General features: G+C 50.5%; 2 protein-coding genes across 3 annotated transcripts; both read left to right on the top strand.

Annotated features, from left to right (window-relative positions):
- Positions 1-2,796: 2,796 nt before the first annotated feature.
- On the top strand, positions 2,797-7,995 carry ASB12 (ankyrin repeat and SOCS box containing 12). Of its 2 annotated transcripts, none has more exons than XM_074915177.1 (3): positions 2,797-2,835; positions 5,326-6,171; positions 7,180-7,995. In XM_074915177.1, the coding sequence occupies exons 2-3, from the start codon at positions 5,361-5,363 to the stop codon at positions 7,311-7,313; spliced, it is 945 nt and encodes a 314-aa protein (XP_074771278.1). In that variant the 5' UTR covers positions 2,797-2,835; positions 5,326-5,360; the 3' UTR covers positions 7,314-7,995. The 2 variants fall into 2 exon arrangements, with proteins under 2 accessions (XP_074771278.1, XP_074771277.1); XM_074915176.1 differs by lacking the exon at positions 2,797-2,835 and adding an exon at positions 3,015-3,413.
- A 2,297-nt stretch (positions 7,996-10,292) lies between these two features.
- AMER1 (APC membrane recruitment protein 1) lies at positions 10,293-20,536 on the top strand. Its single transcript, XM_074915255.1, has 2 exons — positions 10,293-10,375; positions 12,174-20,536. Exon 2 carries the CDS (start codon positions 12,244-12,246, stop codon positions 15,592-15,594), a length of 3,351 nt encoding a protein of 1,116 aa, XP_074771356.1. The 5' UTR covers positions 10,293-10,375; positions 12,174-12,243; the 3' UTR covers positions 15,595-20,536.
- The last annotated feature ends 1,284 nt before the right edge of the window (positions 20,537-21,820 follow it).

Raw genomic sequence — 21,820 nt, 5'->3', positions numbered from 1 at the left:
GAGGCTGACTTGACTATCCAAAATTTGAGTATTCTGCACGTGTTCCAGTTTCTCTACAGTAACTAAGGGAAGTCCCCTCTCTGGTGAGGCACTTAAAGGGACTTAAACAACTCAGAGACTTCTACAAATCTTACCTGACAAAGGGGAAGAGTAGGGAGAGGATAAAGATAAGGGGAGTCCATTTGCCATTTTAAGGAAATCTGGTCCAATTCTCAAGTTTTTTGTTGGGGTTTTTTGGGGTTTTTTTTTGGGGGGGGGAGGGGGGGCGCGGGTGGTGGTGCATAAAAAAACCAATAATTTTTGTTGCACAGTGATCCAGAGTGTGTGTGGCTGGAGATGGTGTTTGGGCAAAATCTGCCAATTCACGTGGATTAGAAATTCTGTTTCTGAAAGGTGGTTGTTGCAGACCTACTTGCTATTGGAAAATCCTTTAAGAGCAGATCTCCCATGCCTGCTCTTATCGCCTGCTATTTTGAATAATGACAAAAAACCTTCACTTATTGCATATATGATTTGTGATCTCAGGGCAAAGATGCTTTTGGGGGTGGCATGACTCAGAGCTGATTATTAGAGGTTTTACTTCCTCCTCAGAGCTTTGGAATGAAAAGGAGCACATTTTAGTACTGTAAAATAAAAGCAGAGAAGACCCACTAGTTCTCCCAGGAATAACTTTGAAGCATTGCCAGCCCTGGAGCACTTTTAGAAGAGCATAGCAGGGCAAACAGGCAGATTCCTGTGATCAGTGTCACACAGATAACTCACGTAACAAAGAGCAGGCACATGCTGACTTTGGGTTCTGCATTTCAGGTCCTTAACGATCATCATGTCGCATCAGATTACAGCTGCTGACTCCAGTGCATCCTTGGATCTAAAAGGAAAGGGGCTCTGATGCTGCCAAAATTCCTCAAGGAATTACAGCTCGTGAAGGAGAAGAAACAGTTGCTGGATTCCTCCTTCACTGCTAGCTACATATTTTGTATGTTAATGCACCCATTAAATGGTGATGTGCCTCAGAAGGAACCCTGGGAGCTGTTGGTGTGAGGGTGCATGGCGTAGGCGAGGGATGGTCCGCAGGTGTTCGTGCCCTCTCGTGGTTGGTATCTGAATCCCGTTGCTGCTGGAGCCACCTCCAGGCTGGGTGGTGAGAAGGCGCCCAGCGGAACAGGCAGGTGTAAGTGCCGGAAAGCTGTGAGCAGATGTTCCGATCGGCGGGGAGGGCAACTCCCAAGTTCAAAGGCTTTGCTGCGGTTTGGCAGTGACTGACAGCTCAGAGGCAGGAGTCAGACGTAGCCCCATGCAATAACTGTGCATTTCTGACCTTGAGGACTGTTGGTAAATCCTTAATCCCCGCTAAATGATTTATTTGGTACTGTTTAGCGCTAAACTTTTAAATCGGAATGCTTAGTGGTGTTAAATCAGAAAGCTCATTACCTCTTTTCAGCTGTGTTAATAACTATAATCTCTTTAATGGAAGAAACATCGCTGGACAAGATTTACCTTCCCAAAAAACCTTCTTTACTCTCATTAGACTTCTGCCCTTTAATTCTTCCCCAATTAGTGGAGAGCTGATAAAGGGGTTGCTTTGCCTGGAGCACGTGTCGGGTCAGCCAGTGGCTCGGTGGCAGCCAGCCTGTGCTTGGAGCTCAGGCAGAAGGTGAAAGCTTCTCCCGACTCCAGACTTCCCCAGTGTTCAAAAGTGTTGGGAAGCTTATCCAAAACAGGGGTTTATCTGAATCTGCTGATTTAAATATTTGTGCAGGATGCTATTTAAGGTGTTTCTTTGACTGTTAAGGGAGCACAATGAGTATGCCAGTTTGCATTCTTCCAGTTGAGGGTGAATTTATCAGCAAGTACTTCATACTTTTTGCTTCATTAGTATTCAGTTTAATCTCTGTTCCTTACCAAAGAGCTCGTCTTGTTTCTAAGATTTCTTTTCTTGGTTAACAACTAAAAAGCAGCACCACCACCAACAAAAGAATATGCAGTTTATAATGAAATTTTCCATTCAAGGATTTTCCCTTCATCTCCAAGCTCCCTTACAGTTTCCTACATTTCATATTTTCTAACACGTATTCATTTTGTTGTCTGTATCCCTCTTTTTCCCTTTGTAATACACTGTCCTTTTAGTTGCTGCTTTTATTTCTGCACCTTGTTGAAGGGGTTTCCAGCCAGCCGTGGCTTTTCTGGCTGCAGCATCCCCATTGTGGTTGCAGCTTCTTGATGGTTAATAAACCCTGAACTCCCCACTTTTGCTCTGATGTTTATCCACATCTATCCTACTTGATAATTCCATTCATAGAGTTGACTTTGAGGGAAATTGGCCTTTTTGAATTAACAATCTATTTGTGAGTGATTTTAGAGAAAGTGAAACTGAGGAAGCCAAAAGTCTAAAACCTGTCAATATTGAACGTTTTCCTACCCTCCATGTTTTTCACAGTCTTGACTACAAATGTGAGTCCGGTGGTGACAGCAGGGTTGTCATGAATGTTTTGCAGAGCCCTCTGATATTATTTCTTGCTGCAGTGGAGATTTTTCTGCTGGATAATTTGGTTCCCCTCTCGTTATCTAGAACCACTGATAACGCTGCCTCAAACTGTCAGACTGTTCCTGCTCCACTGCCGAAAAGTTTGGAAAAGGTTTAAAGGGAGCTGGATAAAATACGATTACACTTACCAGCTGACAGCTTTTGATAAGACAGCCCAAACACTGCTCCCTGCTTTTTTGTTTGCCCCTGTAAAGTTTCCTGCCTTGCTATGTGCTACTTAATTTTATGAAGCCAAAGAAGTGGTTTGTTCTGGCAGGTGTAGCTGGGAGGGAAGCCTAAGGAACGCTCAGGTGAGAAATCTGGACTGTCTTCAGGGCCTTTTGTCCTTCTTGTGTTTAATAAACAATTCTGAATGTTGTGAATGGTCATTTGTATTGCTCTAAAAGTGGAAAAGGCAGTCAGGATAATGTAGAGGCTGGTGCTGCAGCATGGAATGTGCTCTCCTGGCTGGGAACTCAAAATCGCCTGGTATCCTGCGATTTATGCAAGGAAACGGTGAAGTAAATGCTTTGTGTTTGCTCAGATGGGTCAAGCAGCCTCCAGCACCTGTCCCAGCCTCCCCCCACCTCGCTGCCCCTCTCTATATTTACCCAGGGGAACTTTCCAAGAATGGAAGTGGTAAGATAAAACCCCTGAGGGGCTAAAATTAGCCCCAGTGCGCTCTGGCCCTTCTCCCCGCGGTGGCATTTCAGCTGTGAGCTTGACAGCCTGTGTCATTCTGGTTGCACAGAGCGGACGTCCATCCCCAACACGGCAAGATCCTCTATCTCCTTTTTTTTTTTTTTTTTGTTTAAACTGAGGGAGAACTTGCTATGGGATCACTGCTGCCTCGCCCACCCTGGCTGTGAGCATCATCTACCTCTCAAAGGTAAGGCAGCAGCATAATGAAGCCAAGGCAGCATCGGGCACTTGAAGGTAACTTGGTAACCAGCTGTAAAAGTGTGAGTGTATTCTCTGTCACCGTTAGCTCCAGTCATAACTTCTTGGGGGGGTAGGGGGGGGGGGGCTGCAGAGGCAGGGACAGCTTCCTTCAGCTCAAAAGGTGAGCACTCTGTTTTGGGCTCTTGTAGTTGAGAAACATCCGTGAGCTCCCCATGCGAACACTATGCTGTCAAATTAAGGTCCCTTTGGAGAGGCTTATAGAAATGCTACAGGTTTTTTTTTTTTTTTACTTTTCCAGACCATTTCCCTTAGGAATATAACTGGGCCGCCTTTTTGAATCAAATCTGCAATAAAGCCCCTACCCCATTAGCTGGGGGGGGGGGGGTGTGGGGTGTGTCCAAAGGTCTAGAGCTTGTTATCAGCATGTCTAATGAATAATAGTAATGTTATTATTTCACATATTTCTATTTAAATCATCTATGTTCATGTAAACAGGTGGAAGTGCAGCAGAGCTTTGCTGTCGCTCACTTCCTCCGAGCTTGCATGTCTTGCCACCGCAGGCAGATGTGGGCCGAGCCTCCTGTGACTGCCTCCTTACTGCCGGGCTTCTTTGCAGAAAGAGGCTAATTGCTCAGCGCAGCTCCTTGCCTCCTCCCAGGGAGGATCGGAGGAGCTGCTTGGTGAGACAGAGCTCTGCCACTGCCACCTCTCCCCAAGGAAATCTGAGATGCTATGGGATTTCGATGTGGTGAGAAATTCCTCTGCCCTTCCCAGCGGGTGGCGTTTCCCAGCTGCTCAGGTGCCGACTGGGGCATCGCATTCCTCCCCGACACTGTTGCTCGGCCATGGGGAGGCAGATCCTGCACCAAGTGCCTAGTATAAATGTGTTGGGGCTTAGCCCTGGCTCTGCTGTGATCAGCTGAGCATCCCCTTGCCTTCCTCCCACCACCCTGTGCTACCTGCTATAAAAAGGCAAGACCCTTCTTGCAGCCATGCTCCTTTGGCTTGAGTAGGCAGGAGAGGGGAGAAGGTTTGCTGAATTCAAATATCAACATTATTTCAGGAAGGGTGATGCTGAAAGTCCTTAATCAAACCAGCCACCTTCCCATTCACTTCATCTCCTATTTTGAAATCTAATCCCTTTAAAAACAGTGGCAGGGTGTAAAAACCTTGCAATGCTGCCAGCTTCTAAATTAAAACTTCTCTGAGTTTTCTGTGGGTCCCAAAATATTTGGAAGTGCAGTTGGTGGTCAGGCTTCCAGCAGAAGCCTTGGCTGATACAAAGCAGAGCTGATTCTTGCTCTTTTCCAATGTGCTCTTCACTCAGCGGCTTCCCCAAATGACAGCTGGATGGGGTGACTTCTGAGGGTTTTGGGAATATGGGTGGCTTCATCCACTAGTGGGGTGTAGAGTCCTTGCAAGAGCCTGTGGCCACCCAAGAGCCTTACTGAGTTCAAGGTCTGAGTATCTCATGAGTAGTCTCATACCTTTTACTGCCTCAGGGTCTAGCAGTACAGCATTAAGTAATTTCAAAAAAGAAAGTTATAAAAGCCTGTGAGCTCCGTTTGAACTCCAGTGAGCCGTGTTTGAACTCCAACACCAGATTCAATTATCTCAGCACGTTCTTGATCACAACATTTTAAGTGGAGGTGACCCACGTACATGCTACAGCGATGACCTCCATCCTTGCCTTATCCCTTCCCCTGTGTGGATTTCCTCACCTGTGGTGGCAGGGTGATAAGCATGTTGGCAGCATCATAATCCAATATGGTTTTTGTTTTGGTTCTTTTTTTTTATAATCTTTCTTAAATTGTGTATAAAAAAAATAATGAAAGGTGGTGTTGGTGTCAGGAGGCTGGTTCTAACCCACTGGTGGTGCTGGTTTTGTTGTCCCGTAGATCTTTGGCTTTACCTTTTATGATGAAAGTGGTACATGGGAAACAGATCCAAAAAAATGAGCCTAATGGATATCACTAAAATGTTCTCCATGCTCCAGCCTAGAGAAGATGAAGAAGACAATGGAGAAAGTGAGGAGCTGAACCGAGCAGTATCTGAGGATGATTATGAAACCCTAGATAACCTCTTATCCCAAGACAAGTACAAGAGGTTCATCAACCGGAGGAGTGGCTGGGGTGTACCCAGCACCCCCCTGCGCCTGGCTGCCACCTGGGGCTGTGTCAGGAGTGTGAAGGTCCTCTTGGCCCATGGGGCGGAGGTGGACAGCCTGGATGTGAAGGCTCAAACCCCTCTCTTCATGGCAGTCAGCAATGGCCACCGGGAATGCGTGAAGGTCCTCCTGGACGCAGGGGCCAGCCCCGTTGGCAGCATCTACAACAATTGCTCGCCACTGCTCATCGCCGCGAGGGATGGGAATGTGGACATCCTGCAGCAGCTCCTGGACCATGGCGCAGAAACCAACGTTCAAGCAAGGCTGCCCCAGTGGGCTGCTAACTCGGTGGCTTGTTCCGGTCCCCTCTACCTCGCTGCCGTGTACGGGCATCTGGAGTGCTTTAAGATGCTGTTGCTTTACGGTGCCGATCCTGACTATAACTGCACCGAGGAGAGGGTGATTGCCCAGATCAAGGAGCCCAAGACTCTGCTGGAAACCTGCCTGAGGCACGGCTGCAGGAGCAATTTCATCAAGCTGCTCATTGACTTTGGAGCCAATGTGTATTTGCCCAGTGTCACAGTAGATGAGATGGCACCCCACAGCGAAGGCCTGGAGCTGCTGCTGCAGGCAAGAGGTAATCTCTGTGTGTGGCCCCGGGGCTGGAAATGAGCATTAATTTTTCTCATTTGGGTGCAAGTGGCTTCAGATTCCTCTTCCCTTTACCTCTGCTTTCCAATAGCCTTACCCAGGCTTTCCTACAAGGTTCATCTCCCTTTGCAGCATCACTTTGCTGCATGGGTCTCTCTAGTCTTAAACTCCTGAGTATTACTACTATTTTACTCTGAACTCTTATTCCTCCCTCTCCTCCAACAACTGCTGTGTTCAGGTCAAAAACCCCAAGTCTCCAATACTGAACACAGCAGGAGAAGGACATCACAAGTTTAAAGAGAATAGGTCAACCACCAGTGGTTAAATCTGATGACTTAGATATATAGGCTGCCGCAGGAAATTCCTGAAACAAATTGCTGGGACTTGGAGGAGACTGTCATAGGAGGGCTTGATTCCAATAAATATCCACTAAATATCCTCAATTTCTACTGCTGGCTGTGATGGGAGGTGGGTTACCTTGTTTAGGATCTGGGATGTGACTCAGTGCAGCCACCATGTACATTTACATGGTTATCTTCCCTCTTGGACTCACCACAGCACCTGCTTTTCATCAGTATTTCTAGACACTTGCTAAAGAAGCTGCTTTCAGTGAGGATCCTTGCCATGGTCAGTGCTGGTCTGGAGCACATGGGGATTTCCACAGCCTGGTTTTTCCACTTAATATCAGTCTGTTGGGTTAAAGGCTGCTTTTTGCCATTCCTCTCCTTTCTGCTGCTCAGCTTTGGCTCTCCTGTACTATGTCCGGAAAATCTGCATTTATTTCTGTATGACAGTGGAAGATTTCATCTCTCTATGTCCAGCTCCAGTGAAGCACATGCTATGAAGCTTGTGGCTGAATACGCAGCACCACCAGCCCTAGCAAAGACACTTGGTTTATTGATGTCCCTTGGCTTAGGATAATGCCCAGTTTGGAGGGGAGAGGGTTGTGTGTCTTGAAGGTGTCCATCTCATTTTCCTCCTTCTCCTTACACAGCTCATCCCAAGTCCTTGATGTCTCAGTCCAGGCTGGCGATGAGACGCCTCCTGAAGCAGGCTGGCCGCCCGCCCGCGCTCGGTGAGCTGGAGATCCCGGCGGTCCTGGCAAACTACCTCCAACACCAGCCCTGATGCACAGCCACACTACCTTCCCCATAGATGTGTCAAGCACCCAAATTAAAAGCCACTCTGATACCTGCTCAGGGTGAAACCAATGTGGATTTGTGGTTGCAAACTGATTTTTGTTTATGAGGTGTCTCCAAAAAGCAGCACCCATGCACAAAGATGGTAAGAGAAGGGGGGGAGAAAAGAGAGACCTCAGCTCCTGCTTCACAGTGGCATGATGGTAGAGCAGGATCTGTATTTGTCTTTAAACTTTCTTTACTGAAGGACTTTGCACCTTTAATTGATACTGGTTGGAGAAGGAGCTGGGAAAATGTGTGGAGGGCAGAAGGAGAGGAGCAAAGGCTGCTTTTACCTCCTCCTCTCCTGGGTAAGAGTGAGGAGGGAGGCACAACCAGGCTTCATGCTTCTGGGTTTTCCCTGCAGTGTGGCCTCAGCTGCCTTCAAACCCCAGAGAGGTTTCCAAGTGCCTCCTCTGCGTGCTCCGGACCCTGAGGGCATGTTGGTGCAAAGCCTGGTGCTCCAACGTGACAGCAGGGGCTGGGGTAAGTATCCAGAGTCCCCACACTCCCTGACTCTTGTCTCTCTGTCCCAGCTCTGTCTTTAGACATCTTACCTCAGAAGTGGTTCATGTTATGGCCGAGGGCTCTTTTGTGATTGGCCAGGTTTGAGGGTTTTTTTAATTAAAAATGTTGCTACTATTCTTATTGAACTATTGCGATCTGTTTGGTGAAATATCCTTTAATCAGAAGAGCCTGGCAGCCCAGCTGGCATTGTTTGGAAGGGATGAAGGGAAATTCTGCAGCAGGGGAAATTCAGGCTGAGCCTGGAGCAGTGCCGCCTGCCAGTTGCTCCTGCCTTTGCCGGGTCTCTCCAGCTCTCGTGACTAGCGATGGGGACAACCTGGATGAGCCTTAGACATCAGAGATCACCCTCACCAGTGGTGGTTGGAGGACTCTCGCTGGCTCTTCCCACAGCCAGGAGCTGATGGATAAACCATGCTGCTCCTCGGCAGCTCAGCACGCACCTGCCAGTGACACTCTGGACCGCTTTTGGGAGCAGCAGAATACGTCCCCTACGGTTTAGTCCCCCCTACCCAAATCACATCTCACACACAAGTGCTGTTGAGGCAGAGGCACGTGGCCTTTAGGAGCTTCTAGGATTGCTCTTTGCAAAACACAGGAGTGTTTTTGCATTATTTATAGGCTTGTTTCAAATATTGTAGAATCTATTAATCAGCAACTATTAATTAGGCTGTGGGGCATCTCCCGAGGGGAACATTAGGGCTTTGAATTAGCCTGGACAAAGCGTTGGGAATTGCTTTGTGGGCAATGATGCAGTGGCTAGGAAAAGGGGCTGGTGGATCTAATTGGTCTTGCTCTTCTCTAGCCCACGCAAAGCAGCCTCTTATCTGGGGGGAGATGGATTAAAGGCGTAAGGAATCAGGGCAGCAGGAGGGTGAATGCCCTTGACCTCCATGGCAGTGACTCTGTAGCTGTCTTCTGCTGGGGAGTGCTGGGTATAACAGTGTAGGGGCACTAAGCTGCTGCTAGAAACTTGATTTCAGCTGGAAATGCTCCAGCATGCTGGGAAGCTTAATTTTATGGCACTTTATAAAGTGGTAACAAATGCAGACAGTATCTAGTCTGCCAGTGCAGCACAAGGTCTTCCTCCAAAGGATCTGAAGTGCTCTGGTTTGGGCTGGTGTCACCCAAAATAATCCCTCTGACCTGTAGCGGCACCACCCTGCCTGGGAAGGGATGAAAAAACCCACATTTTGGGAGGAACGATCCCAAAGAAGTGGCTCGAGCCAGCTGCTCCTCTGTTGTTTCCCCTGTTTTTTAAGGTGTTCCCTTTAATTTTGGGCTTGCGGGGGCTCTGTTGCCATGGGGAGATGCTTTACCTACGAGCAGTCACAGGAGGCTCTGCCTGGTGTGAGTGGTCAGGAGTGATGCTTGGCTCCTTGGCTGCATGTTTTGTTAAGCCCCTGAAAACTGCCGGCTCGTCTTGCTCGTCAGAGTATGGACCTGAGCCGAGATGCAGCCAAGGAGCTGTCGGCCAGCCCAGCTCTTGCCCTGGCACGCACATAATCTGCACGGCAGACTGATAAAAACCTGACATGCCATGATCTACTGGCCTCAAAGTTCAACAAAGAGAAATGGTGGCTCCAGTTCTGGGCTCCCCTGTAGAAGAGAGACATGGATGTACTGTGAGGATGATGAAGGTCTGTGGAGCATCTCTCCAGGAGATGAGGGAGCTGGGTTGGTGCAGCCTGCAGAAGAGAAAGCTCAGGGAGATGTCAAAATGTACACAAACCCCCGATGGGGGAAGAGGACAGAGCCCAGCCGTTCCCAGCAGAGCCCAGCACCAGGACCAGGGCAACGGGCACGGGCTCAGCCGCAGGAGTTTCCCTCAGAACATCAGGAAAGACTTTTTTGCTCCGAGGGTGACCAAGCACAGGTTGTCCGGGGTGGCGATGGCCTCTCCATCCCTGGAGCGCCCCGATGCTGCGGGTGGCCCTGCCCGCAGGGGGTTGCATCCCCGGAGCTCCCTCCCCACCCCGCCCGGGGGGGTGTGCGTGACCCGGGGTGCCTCTCCGCACCCAGCGGCCCCCAGGGGCGTGGCGATGGCCGGTGCCGGGACTGAGGAGACTGTCCCCCGCAGGGGCGTTTCGTCTTTCCGCAGGCCGCGGGCGTGGCCGTGGGGACCCGTGGGGACCCGTGGGGCTCCCGGGACGGGGGCGGCGGGGCCGGGGCTCCCGCGGGCGGGGCCGGGGCCGGGGCGGTGCCGCCCTCACTCACGCGGGCCGCGCTCACGCGCCGCCTCCCCCGCGCCCGTCACACCTTGGATCGACGTCACAGCGGCCGCGCCCCCCCGAGCCCGCGCCCCCTTCCGCCGGAGAGGCCCCGCCTCGGCCACGCCCCCTTCCGTCACGGAGGCCACGCCCCCCCGCGCCGCGCCGGGCGGACCCGCTGCCCCGGCGGCCACTTGCCGGCGGCCTGGGCTGGCCCGGCCCGCGCCCCCCCGCCCTCACACCCCCCGCCTCGGGCCGCCGCCGCCCCGCGCAGCCGGTAAGTGCCGGGGGGCGGGGGTGCCGGTGGTGCGCGGCTGCCCTGCGGCCGGCGAGCGGGCCCCGGCCCCGGCCGTGCCGCCAGCCGGGGCGGCGGGCGAGGCTCTCCCGGGGCGTTCGGCCGCGGGGCTGGGCCCCTCCCTCTCCGGTGGCCTCCCGTAGCGCCGAGGTGGCCGCGCGCTGTCGTGGATGCTCGCCAAACTTTGGCGAGCCCGGCAGAGCGAAAGGCGAGCGCCGAGGAGGGGAAGAGCCGTGGCCTCTGCCGCCTTTCCTCTGGCCGGGCGGGGGCCCGGGCCGTGGGGTCCCTTCCAGGGCCAGCAGCTCCCCTCTGGACGTGCCTGCGCCTTCCCATCCCGAGGGCTGGCGGCGGGACCGGCCGCTTCCCCCAGCATCCCCCGGTCTGCCCTTGGCCGCCCCGGGAAGGCGAGCGTGGACGAAGCGCTGCCTTTCCTTATTGTGTTGGGGTTTTTTGTTTTTTAAAACGCTGTTTTCATGTTTTATTGGCAGTGGTGTTTGCCCTTGGTGGCTTTATTTTTCTGGCTTCTATAAATAGCTGTGTCTGTTCATGCCAGCGCTGATGCGGAGCCAGAGCGAAATAATTTTCAAATTGAATTTTGGAAATCTTGTTCCCGTTTCATTTCAACCCCCCTCCTCTACTTCTTAAGCAGTCTGCGTCTACAGATGCACGTGTATGATTTTCTTTCAGGCCTACCTAACCAGATCCCTGCAGAAAGGCTCCAGAGAAAACCCACCAGTGCTCCGGAGAGTCTTTGGGGGATCTAGGACTCCGGAAAGCCTCTTGGGCTGACCTGGAAAAGCCCGGTTTGCCAGTGGGAAGGGGGGTTTGCCTGCCAGGTGAACGCCAGGGGTTATCATTAGTTATAGAGGTAAAGCAACACTGCATTCTTCCCCACACGAGTAAAAAAAAAAAAAAAAAAAAGAGATTTCAGGTTTTCTGTTGGGTTGCAGGAGCTAGAGGCCATCATTTGGGTGTATTTTTAATTTGACATCTCTGGCTAAAATCCACAGAAAGTTTCACCAGCCTCACACCAGTAAGACCTAAGCCTCGGGCTTTACAGCTTGGCAGTGTGTTACAATTTTTATTGCATTTAATTTCTCCAACCTCAGCTCTGCAAAAAACTTTATTTTAGTTCTTTTGTTACTGACATCAGTCTAGGATCAAATTTAAAACCTACCTTTGTGCTTCTGAGATAATCTGGTCAGGGTGGTTCATAGTGGATATTTTTAACACAATTCTTTCTTGCTGGATAGGTGATTTTAAAAACAACTGAAATTTCCTTAAAAAAAATATATATAGTAAACAGCTTTCTTCCTGGATAGGTGTTTAGTGTAAGGGCTGCATCCTGATTTGGTTCTCTGTCAAAATGCTCAAAACCTGGTGCTAGGTCTGGGAGAGCTGGAAGTGGGTTTGGTGGGTGTCGGTCCCCCTCCTTGCTGGATCAGCCTGTTTCCCCACTGAAAGGTGGCTGGTAACTGAACCTGGTCGCCCCAGTGGCAAAAAGGCCAGGAAGCCAAAGGGTTCTGCCTGGCCCTGTGCAGCTGGGATGCTGCTGAATGGAGACACATGGTTTTCCTGCACTTGCAAACTGGTAAATTTAAGCATCGCGATGTTTCTGTACCTGGCTTTAAGGAGCAGAGAGAGCTGAGCGGCTGTCAGAGGCTTTTGCAGCTCCAGTTCCAGCTGGCGACAAAGCTCTTCACCTCGTGACACCTATGCCTCTGGCTTTGTGCCGTCTGCTGCCATCTCCTCACCTCTCTCCCATTTCTCTTTGCTCTAGATCAGCTGTCGTGCTTCGATCTCTGTGCCCAAAAGAGGACTCTGCTACCAAAGCCATCATTTCCAGCTAGATGCACCCAAACCGACCAGCTACCATGGAAACGGGCTGCACGGAGGAGCCTGCCCGGACCAGGTCTCAGTCGGTGGTCTGTGGGCAGCGGGAGGGAAGCGACCAGCGGTGGGAGGAGAACGGGGACCGGCTGCCTGAGCCAGGCAATGCCTCTGTCGCGCCTGCGGAGCCACAGCAACCTCAGCCACCCCCTGGCAAGCTGAAGAAAACAGCTTTCAAACTGTTCGGAGGGAAGAGGAGCATCTGTACGCTGCCCAGCTTCTTTGGAGGCAGAAGCAAAGGCCAGGGGAAAGTAGCCTCTAAAAAGGGCCTCATTAAATGCAAGACCCATGATGGGCTCAGTGGTGCTGCATATGACAAGGGCAGTGGGGTGCAGCTGGAAAGCCCTTCTGAGGGGAGCAGGGACTCGCATCCTTGCCCTTTGCCGAGCTCCCAAAGCGCTCACTTGGCCATAGACACCAGCACCAAGTTTGATTTCAGTCAGCAGGACAGCTCTCCACCTGGGAGTATTGAGGGCTGTGAGAAAAAGCCCAACGGAGATAAGTCCTCCTTTCCCAGACCCAAAAAAGGCCTGAAAGGATTTTTTAACAGCATCCGGCGTCACCGGAAGAGCAAGGTTACCGAGTGTGAGAAAGCAGAGCTCCCCGAGTGGACTGGGGATTCGGAGGAGACCAGCAAAACTCCTGGGGTGGGAATGGAGAGCCGAGGGGCTGTGGAGGGAAGGGGACTGGGGCCTGTCCCTCTTGCTGTGGCCTGCCCGGGGAGCTCGGAGGATGACCACTCAGTAGGCACAGCTGCCAACTGTGGTGATGGTGCCGAGCCCCGCTGTCTCGCAGCTGATGAAGGCAGCTCTGAGGGTGATGCGGTGGCAATGCCAGGGAAGAGAGACCTTCTGGATACGAAATCAGAGGCTGATGCTGTTGACTGCACAGAGTTTGACCATGGCAATCTGCTTCTGGCCTTTCATCCGGACTTCATGGACAATGACCCTCCCTGCCTACACTCTGGGGACCTTCTAAGCATCATGTTAGGAGATGTCACTTCCCTGAAGAGCTTCGATTCCCTGACGGGGTGTGGAGATGACATTGCTGAGCCCGACATCGCTGAGAGCACCATCTCTGTGGAGCGCAGCAGAGATGCTACTAAACGGAGCTCCTGCTTGGTCACCTACCAGGGCGGTGGGGAGGAGATGGCCATACCTGAGGAGGCAGAGGAGTACCTCCACCAGATATGGAACAGCAGCGCAGCAGAGGACAGGAACTACGGAGCCCAGGTGTCGAGTAGCAGTTTGGAGACCCATGCCTTGCACGAGGCAGAAGCCCACCACTACGTGGGGGATGTGATGGATGGCATTGACCTCCTGACACCACAGAGTGACCAGCAAGAGTCTGCCCCTAATAGCGATGAGGGTTATTATGACTCTACCACGCCAGGGCCAGAGGATGAAGCCGGAGATGGGCTCGGTGAGATCAAGAAGGACCGTCTTCCCAGAGACAGTTACAGCGGTGATGCACTTTATGAATTTGATGCTCTAATGAGTCCCTCTCACGGGGAGGAGTCCCTGTTTGAGAGCAAAGTCTCACGCCCAGGGATCTTCAGCTACTTCTTGGACTTCTGCCTCCCTGCTGAGAAGACCCTGATCCAGATGATGGATCAGAAAGGAGGGGTGATGGAAACAGAAGAAGAGCGGCTAGCAGCCATTCAGAAAGAGCTGCTCTACTGGGAGCTGCAGAGGGAACCGGTATTGAAACGACTTGATATTCCCAGCAAGGAGAAGTGTTCCCGGGAAAAGCAGTGCGTTGAATGTAAAACTAGAGCAGCCAGCTCAATTGGCAAGAATCAGAGTGGCCTTGGTAATGAGCAGGTGGCCTCACATGCCCCAAACAGGGGTGTGAATAGTGGGGTTTTGGTGGCTAGAGCTGAAAATCCAGAGTGGAGGGATTTTCCAGGGACTCTGTGTCCAGAAAACTGTTACAATGGCCAAAAAGCCCAAGGAAGTTGCCTTATTCAGCTCACAAAAAACAACTCAGGGTTCAATTCGGACCTGGATTGTGGGTTGTTTGGGGGCTCCATCCACAGTGGTGTAGCCCCAGCCAAAGCAGGGATGTTCCCTAGCTATGGACTCCCAGAGCATGAGTGTGCCGGTGGAGTGGAAACCACCCCTGGCAAGCCCCAGGTGGGCAGCGAGCATGAGCCCGAGCATGCTGTGAGCTTCTCGCAAGCACTGGTGGAGTTCGCCAGCAGCGGGACTCTCTTCTCCAGCCTCTCCGAAAGCCTGGGGAGCTCTGCCTCCGGCTCTTCCTTCACCCAGAACCTCCCTGCCCTCCCCACCATGGTCACCTTTGACGTCGTTGACGTGGAGCAGGAAGGAGAAGGGGAATGTGAGCAGCATCCTGAGATGAATGCTGGCGAGGACATTGCCGAGGCCTTTGATGATGGCTACGGACAGAAAGAGTCGTTGGCTGAATGTGACGAGAGAATGTCTCCAGGGTACTCCCCGGGCTCCTTCCAGAGCTGCAACTGGGGTGTTGCCAGCCTGCCCCGCCACCTCCGCCTCCACGGGCTGAGCCCCTCCATGCCAGCACCACTCTCCGTCGCCCGGAGGAGCCGGTCACTTGACACGGAGAGCCTGGAGTTTGAGCTTGCCGACTTGCAGGTTGCCAAGGGCGGCCTTCAGCCGGGCCAGCTCTGGTCGAAGCGGGAGGGTGGCAAAAAGGACTTGGGTGGAGCAAGGAGGAGCAGGAGCAAGGAGGAGGGCGAGCTGGTGGCTCCTGATGGTGGGTTGAGCTGGCTGGGCTTGCAGCCCATCCAGCATGACACCGACACAGCTGTCGGGGGGGTCAAGCACTGGGGTTTCGCTCCGGCTGCCGCGATGGAGAGTGCCTGGGAGCCGTCAGAGCAGCCAGGCACCGTGTCCCCTTTCCTGTCTCTTTCCCAGAATGTTGCTGGAGAGACTCCAGACAGGCGGCCCCAAGAGCCGGAGCTGAACAGGCACCCGCTCAGGCCCTCCAATTTACCTCTGCAGACCGACACGAGGCGATTCCGGGAGACAGCCGGTCCCTACAGGTACCAGGGAGAAGTCACTGCTAAAAAGCTGGCCCGCTTGTTACCCTTGGGAGAAACAGAGCCCGAGCTGCCCCCAAGCTTTAGTTTCTCTTGCTCTCCGAAGAAACGTGCCAAGTGCAAGCCCGTCGGCATCGCCCAGGGCGTGCCTCAGCATCCCAACGGCAGCACCGACACCGTAAAGAGCCCGGAGTGCTGCGGAGAGCCCCTGAAAGGCAGAGCCCCCCCCGGGCACGCGCTGCCCGCCGGCTGCCGGAGCACGGCACTGAACGTCACCGAAGCCGAATAGCTGCTCCCGGGAGGGTGTGAAAAGGGTTGCAAAGGGCAGGGAGGGAGAAAGTAAATATTAACGAGCAATTTGTGAGTGACTTGAATTTAGACCTGGGCTGATAAGGATGAGCTCCTCTCCCACAGCCATGGTACATGGTCTCGCTGCTGCGGATGCTGTGGCGGGGTTCAGAGCTGCCTCCGGGGTTCATATGCTGACGCTGAGGCACTTGTTTTCCAGCGTGAGCTGCCACGCTCTTGAATGCCAAGTGCAACAGCAGCACCTGGCACGCACTCACGTTGCTGCTAGAATACACGCTGGGCGCGGACCCGTTGCTAATGTGGCAGGTTTGGTTTTTTTCTGCAGGATTGGAGCTGGGGGAGCAAGCCTTGGGGAAACTTGTGAGAGAAATTGGGTTTTTTCTTCGTCTTCTCGGTGGAATGTTTTGGTTCAGACTCACTTTGAATGTCTTCTATCTCAGTCTTGGTTTGGGAAGGCTGGGAGGAAGGATGCTGGTTATTTCCAGAGCAAGGACAGGAGGCAAGTCAGCTGAAAGGGGAACTTTGCAGTAACATTTTTATTTATTTTTTTTTTTCCCTTGCCCCACAGAAAAGCAGGAGCTTTTGTGTGCGTGCTGATAATGTTTTCCAGGTCTAGTTTTTTTGCTCAGAGATACTGTGCTAGGAGAGATGTGCTGTTGATGGTGTCCCTTTTAAGAACAAAGTGTCGGTCCCTTCTTTGTTGTGGTCTTGTCTTCACAGTGTGTAATTCCTGGTTGAAACCACCTTTCCTGTGCTTTGTCCCATACTCCTTGCCTCTCCCAGGCCATGGGCACATGGGTGAGGTCTTTGAAATAAGCTAAATTTGCATCATGCTGGTAGCTGTGAAGTTGCCAATGCTCTTGCTTTCTTCAAAAGGAAGTTTTGTGGGTTGTTTTTGTTGTTTGTTTTTTTTTTTCTAAATTATTTTACAGTTGTTTTCTTTGCATAAACTCATACAAGGAAAGTATTCTGTTAATTGGAATACAGGATGTAACGCAGCCTAAATTAGGCTTCACAACTTCTTCCTCCTAACTGGAGGGAACAAAAAAGCTGGAGGTTGCTGCAGGTTTTGGATTTCTTTTTCCTCTTCGAAGGAGCGTGGAGGAGGGACATGAGCTAAGGAGACTGACTTTGTCAGAGGAGGTTGTGCGAGCTCCTGGAAACATCTATTTCAGGCTGTTGGTCCTCGAGGTGTCTCCCATGTCCTCCGTGATCTCAAACACGCTTGTCTCTAAACCAAACCTCCCTGTCTGTGACTTACAAAGCTTCCTCCTTCTTCTGTCCAAGCTCTGTATTCTGATTTTAATTCAGTTACTGAGGATGATTTTTGTTCCCCCCACCCCAAGTTGCCCCTTTTCTGCTTTTTGTTTCAGCTGGGTTTGTAGCATTAAAATAAAAAAAATAATGAATTGAAAATATCAGAGTTTTCTCCCACCTCCGGAGCACAGTGTGGGGCAAGGGGCAGCTCTGCCCAGCCCTAACTCGCTTTTCCTGCTGACTCCTGCCCGCGGTGGGTAACCCCCCTGCTGTTCTCTGGACCTGCAGCCCCATACGGATATGGCTCCCATTGGAAACGTCAGCAGCTCCCAGCATCACTGTATTTACAGGCACAAGCAGCTGGTTTGGGTTTGTTTTCCCTGCCTCCCCCAAGCAAAATGAGGTCCCGATATTTCTTTTTTGAGAAAGGACCCTGTACTACCCCGTCCTTATATATCTGTGAAGGAGCAGGGAAAGGCAAAGCCAGGCTTTGCTTGCCTGTGGTCCAACTTAACGTGTTTTTTTATTGTCCTGAACAGACTGCTGAGGCTAGAGTAGACCCATCTGTGTATCCATGGGCTTAAACCTTAATTTTTCAGGATTTTCCTACCAGTACTCCTGCAGGGAGTTATTGCAGGAACCTGCCATGCCACATTTACTTCTCCTGTCCCTTTGTGCTACCAGAGAGGATTTTCTGAGACAAACCTGGCCCTTGATGCTGCTTCTGCTCTGCATCCCCAACCTGAGGAGGAGAATGTGATTGGCCAGTGAAGAGTCCCCCCACCTCTGAGGTGTGAGTGCAGTCTCCCCTTGTTAGCACAGCGTGTGAGCGTCTGCTAGTGAATATTGCCTAATTGGAACCAGCTCCCCTCTTGCTCAGAGTAAGGACAGGGTCAGGTCTCGTCACTGCACTCTCACTGCCACTCACAAAATAAAAACCACAGGCAAGTACTGCTGGTGACACTGGAGATGGCGTCACGAACACAGGTATTCGCAGTAATTGCTTGTCCTGAGCAGCAGCCCCTGACTGTTTTCTTAATTACTATTTTATTTTAGCGTGTCACCAAAGGCATCTTGTGGGTTAAGGGGGGTTTTGCGTAGTGTTCTGTTTAGACATGGTGCAGCCTTTGCCAGTCTTGGTGAGGTATGAAAGTGTCTCGGTGCTAAAATGAATGTTCAGTTGCAAATGCATGTCTCTAGGAATAATTCTTTTGGTTGTAGGTACGTAATGGAAAGGCTTAGTGAAAACAGCTTCTAGACTCAAATGTGTGAAAGCAATACAGCCAAGACTTGATAATCTGACTTTATACCAAAGGTTTCTCCTCTTAATTTAATGTGAACTAAATGAAGCAAATATCTATTGATTTAAAATGAGTTTTCTAAAAGCATTTTTGGAGCTAATTTGCTGGATTATTGGTGTATTCTGCCCTATTAACCCAAAGAAATAAGAATTTTCAGTGAGCTAATCCATCCTGTAAATTATCACTGCCATAGAGAGATTGGATTTCACTGCCTAATGTATTGTTCTTCCTAAAATACTGTCTGCCCTAGGATAAATAGGAACAGATCTTCTGGTCTTGATGTGGATCAAGCCGTTAGTCAAATACTGCCTTACCTAAGGAACTCAAATTTGAGAGTGGTAATTGAGGCTTTTTATGAAAAAGGGCTTCCAAACCAAAAAAAAAGTCATAAAAGTCAGGAATAGCAGATTGTCTTGCCAAGATATTAAGGAAAAACTCCCCTGGAGGAACTCGCCGGAATATGTCCCTTCCAGGGAAGGCCTTGCCTCAGAGCGATGAATTATGGCTGTTAACTTGCGATGAAACCACTGACGTTCGGGTCAGTCTACCAAGTGATTCTGTATTGCATTTTGGGGACTTTGGGGTTTTTTTGTTTGCTTTTATACACATAAGAAAATGGTCGATTTTATCTATTTTTGTATAGTTTTGCATTTTATATTCACGGGGAAATTTTATGGACTTTTACTTGTGTGCGTTGTCTTTTAAAGTGGTGTGGTTTACTGTTCCGATGGAGAAAAGGCAATTATTGCTGCTGCTGCCACTGCCCGTGCAATGCAAGGAAACCACCTCTCTCCTCGTACCCTCCTGTAACGTGCTGTTCCACTTTATATCCAGGGCCAGCTCTGAAACCCAGCAGCCGGTCCGTTACCAATACACATGCTCGCTCTTTGCACACACCGCTGACACGTCTTTGTTTTAATACTGCTTTGTCACACTCATCAACTGTCATTTCTTTTTTTTAAAGTTTTGGTTTGCATCTGAATTTGTGGACTTTGGTGATTTCTTCCCAGAAATGTTGTTGACTGTCTTTAAACTAGAAAACTGCAGATTTTAGCTGGGGCTTTCCCTTCTGTGTGCTTAAATTATTTTATCCAAAATTGGGGTTTTTTTTAAATCCCCATGTGGGAGATGCTGTTGGTTGGTGCGTGGCGATGCTCTTGAAGCCAGTGACAAATTTCCTCTCCCTTTGGTATTCCCTGGCCAGGCTGGGAGCTCAGCTTTCGCTCTTGTGTGGGCAGAATTGCCTGCTCCGTGTCTGAGGATCGGCATTTAAATAATCCTGGGGTCCACATGGGATTACCGGGGTTTTTTTGCCTTCTCCTCCTCTCCTGTCGCGCTAGGCTGGAGGCTGGAGAGCTCCAACCCTGTGCCGCCTACATTGCCAGCATCAGTAAAGCATCTTCCTGGAATAATACTGCCTTGAATTTTGGGATCAGAAATGCAAGGAGAGCTTCTGGTAAGCTAAGACCCAACACTAGTTAATGTGGCTCTTCTTGCTTTTGTTTTTTATTTAGTTGAATGAATATGCTGCTTTGTTTGCTTGACTCTGTAGGAGTTGTGCCCCTGCAGAGTTTGCAACCCTGTGCGGGGTGTAAGGGCTGAAATAACTTCTCTGCAGAAGGCCACGGTGATTAATTGAGCAGACAAGAACAATGTCAAACAGTGATGTGCAAAAAGAAAATTAAATGCTGGAAAGCTAAAACTTTACAGGCAAAAGCAAATTTTTTCCCATTCTTTCCTCCCACCACCAATGCCAGCAGGGATGGCAGTTGCCACTAAGACATTTGGCTCTGCATAGATTTTTGTGTCTTTTAATTAAATAGCTCTTCACCTAATGGTGCTTTTTAAAATTTTTCTTAAATGGGTTTTCCCCCATTCCCAGCATGGGAACTGGATGGGCAGGTCGCTCCACAAACATTCCTGGGGCGTTTGGACCCACGCCACATTTCACATTCCCTCTGCCCCTTAATTTTGTGTCTTCCTCCTCTCCAGCTGGGCTACCTGCTCTTCCTGCTGGCATTGAGTCATCCTAGAAGATACACTTGGGTGAAGTGATAAATTGAAATCTAGAAAAGCCTCTCAGTTCTAAAGAAAAAAAAATAATTAGCCCTTGTTGCAGGTGGCCCTGTGCTTCCCCTCTGCCATCCCGCTGTGGGCAGGCTGCAGAACTGGTCTGCAGGTGCCCTGGGAGCAGAGGCAGCTCCTCCCAAGTGACCGACTTGTCTGAATTTTTGGGTATTTTTGTTGTTTTCTTTCTGGTCTCATTGCTACTAGTCCTTTAAACTTTTTAATGTATTGATTGTGTTTTAAAATGAATGTTCCTTTCACTGAATTCTAATGAATAAACTTCAGATTTTTAGAGAACATTGAATTTCACTTGTGGTTTGTTCTTTTCTTGCTTATTTTATGCTTGATTTAATCTTTTTCTTTTCCCTTCCCTCCTATCTCTTGATCATTTGCAAGTGAAGTGGCTTTTTTAGTGGGAGAAGGGAACAGAAGAGATGCTTTAGAGAGCACAGCACGCCGCTGGTCTGTAACACACTCCTTGGCCAAACCCTGTGCCATTAAATGAAAATATCCATCATTTAAGACACCAGCCCCCAGAGTCAAACTTTTCCACTTCACTTCTCGTCCTCTGCTGTCGCTGGGCTTGAGCAGTGGCTGGGGCTGATGTGGGTGACGGGGAGCAGAGATTGCATGGCTCTGAGTTAGTGAAGCATCACTGGCGGGGTCTGTCCTCGCAAGGTGCCAGCAGCCACAGGTAAGCTGGTACACATCAGCGAACCAGGCTGGAGCTCATCAGGCTCCTTCCTTTTCAGCAAATTTCATTACAACAGTAATTTCGGTGGCATCCATGGGAGCTGGGAAACCAGTCATGGCTTTGCCTCCTCCCCTGCCCTGTGATACCCAGCTGGCCTCACTGGTAGGTTCCTTGGTATGGAAGAGAAGGGGTTAAAGGCATGGCTTTAATTTGGGTATTTACTGTGCAATAAGCACTTCTAAGGGAATTTATCAGCATTATTATTTAATAGCATAGTTTCCTGATTTATTAGTTTCTCTGGGCTGTGTCTCTGCTGCAGCTGTGTACCCTGCTCCTCCAGGGCTTTGGGAGTACCGCTGGGCAAAGGCACATACTCATGGGCACTGCTGAGAACTGCATCTTCCCCCAGCTAATAGTTGATAAATAGCTTATCCCTCCAATCAGTTTTAATTAACGGTCGCTCCAGCATTGCTTTGGGTGATGAGGTGCTCAAAAGCGTGTAGCCAGGGCAAAGAAGCGTGTGGCTAAGTGAGGGATGGGGCAGGGCAGGAGGTGAGCCGAGGCACCGGCTCTTCCTTGTGCTCCAGCAGCTGTTTAAAAGAAACTCATCTTTCTTCATTAGTCCTGCTTCACCCTCCTCCTCTTGCTCTTTAGCACCTGGCCTGGGTGATTTCATTGCTGGATTTCAGAAGGAAAGCTGAAATAAGATTTGCTAAAACTCCAAGCGATACTCTGAGTGAATAGAAACCATGACCCAGGAGCGATGGGGATGTGTCACCTCATGTTTGTATGGGGGTATGGGACCTCTCCTGCTGTTCATGAAGCAGTGGAGAGGCTCACAGCAAACACCACGCACCACAGATCAGCTTTTCTCTGAAAATCTGCAA

Source organism: Athene noctua, chromosome 11 (assembly GCF_965140245.1).
Source record: "Athene noctua chromosome 11, bAthNoc1.hap1.1, whole genome shotgun sequence".
Lineage (NCBI taxonomy): Eukaryota > Metazoa > Chordata > Aves > Strigiformes > Strigidae > Athene > Athene noctua.
Note: the sequence above shows the minus strand (reverse complement) of the source record. Positions and strands in the feature narration are given on the sequence as shown.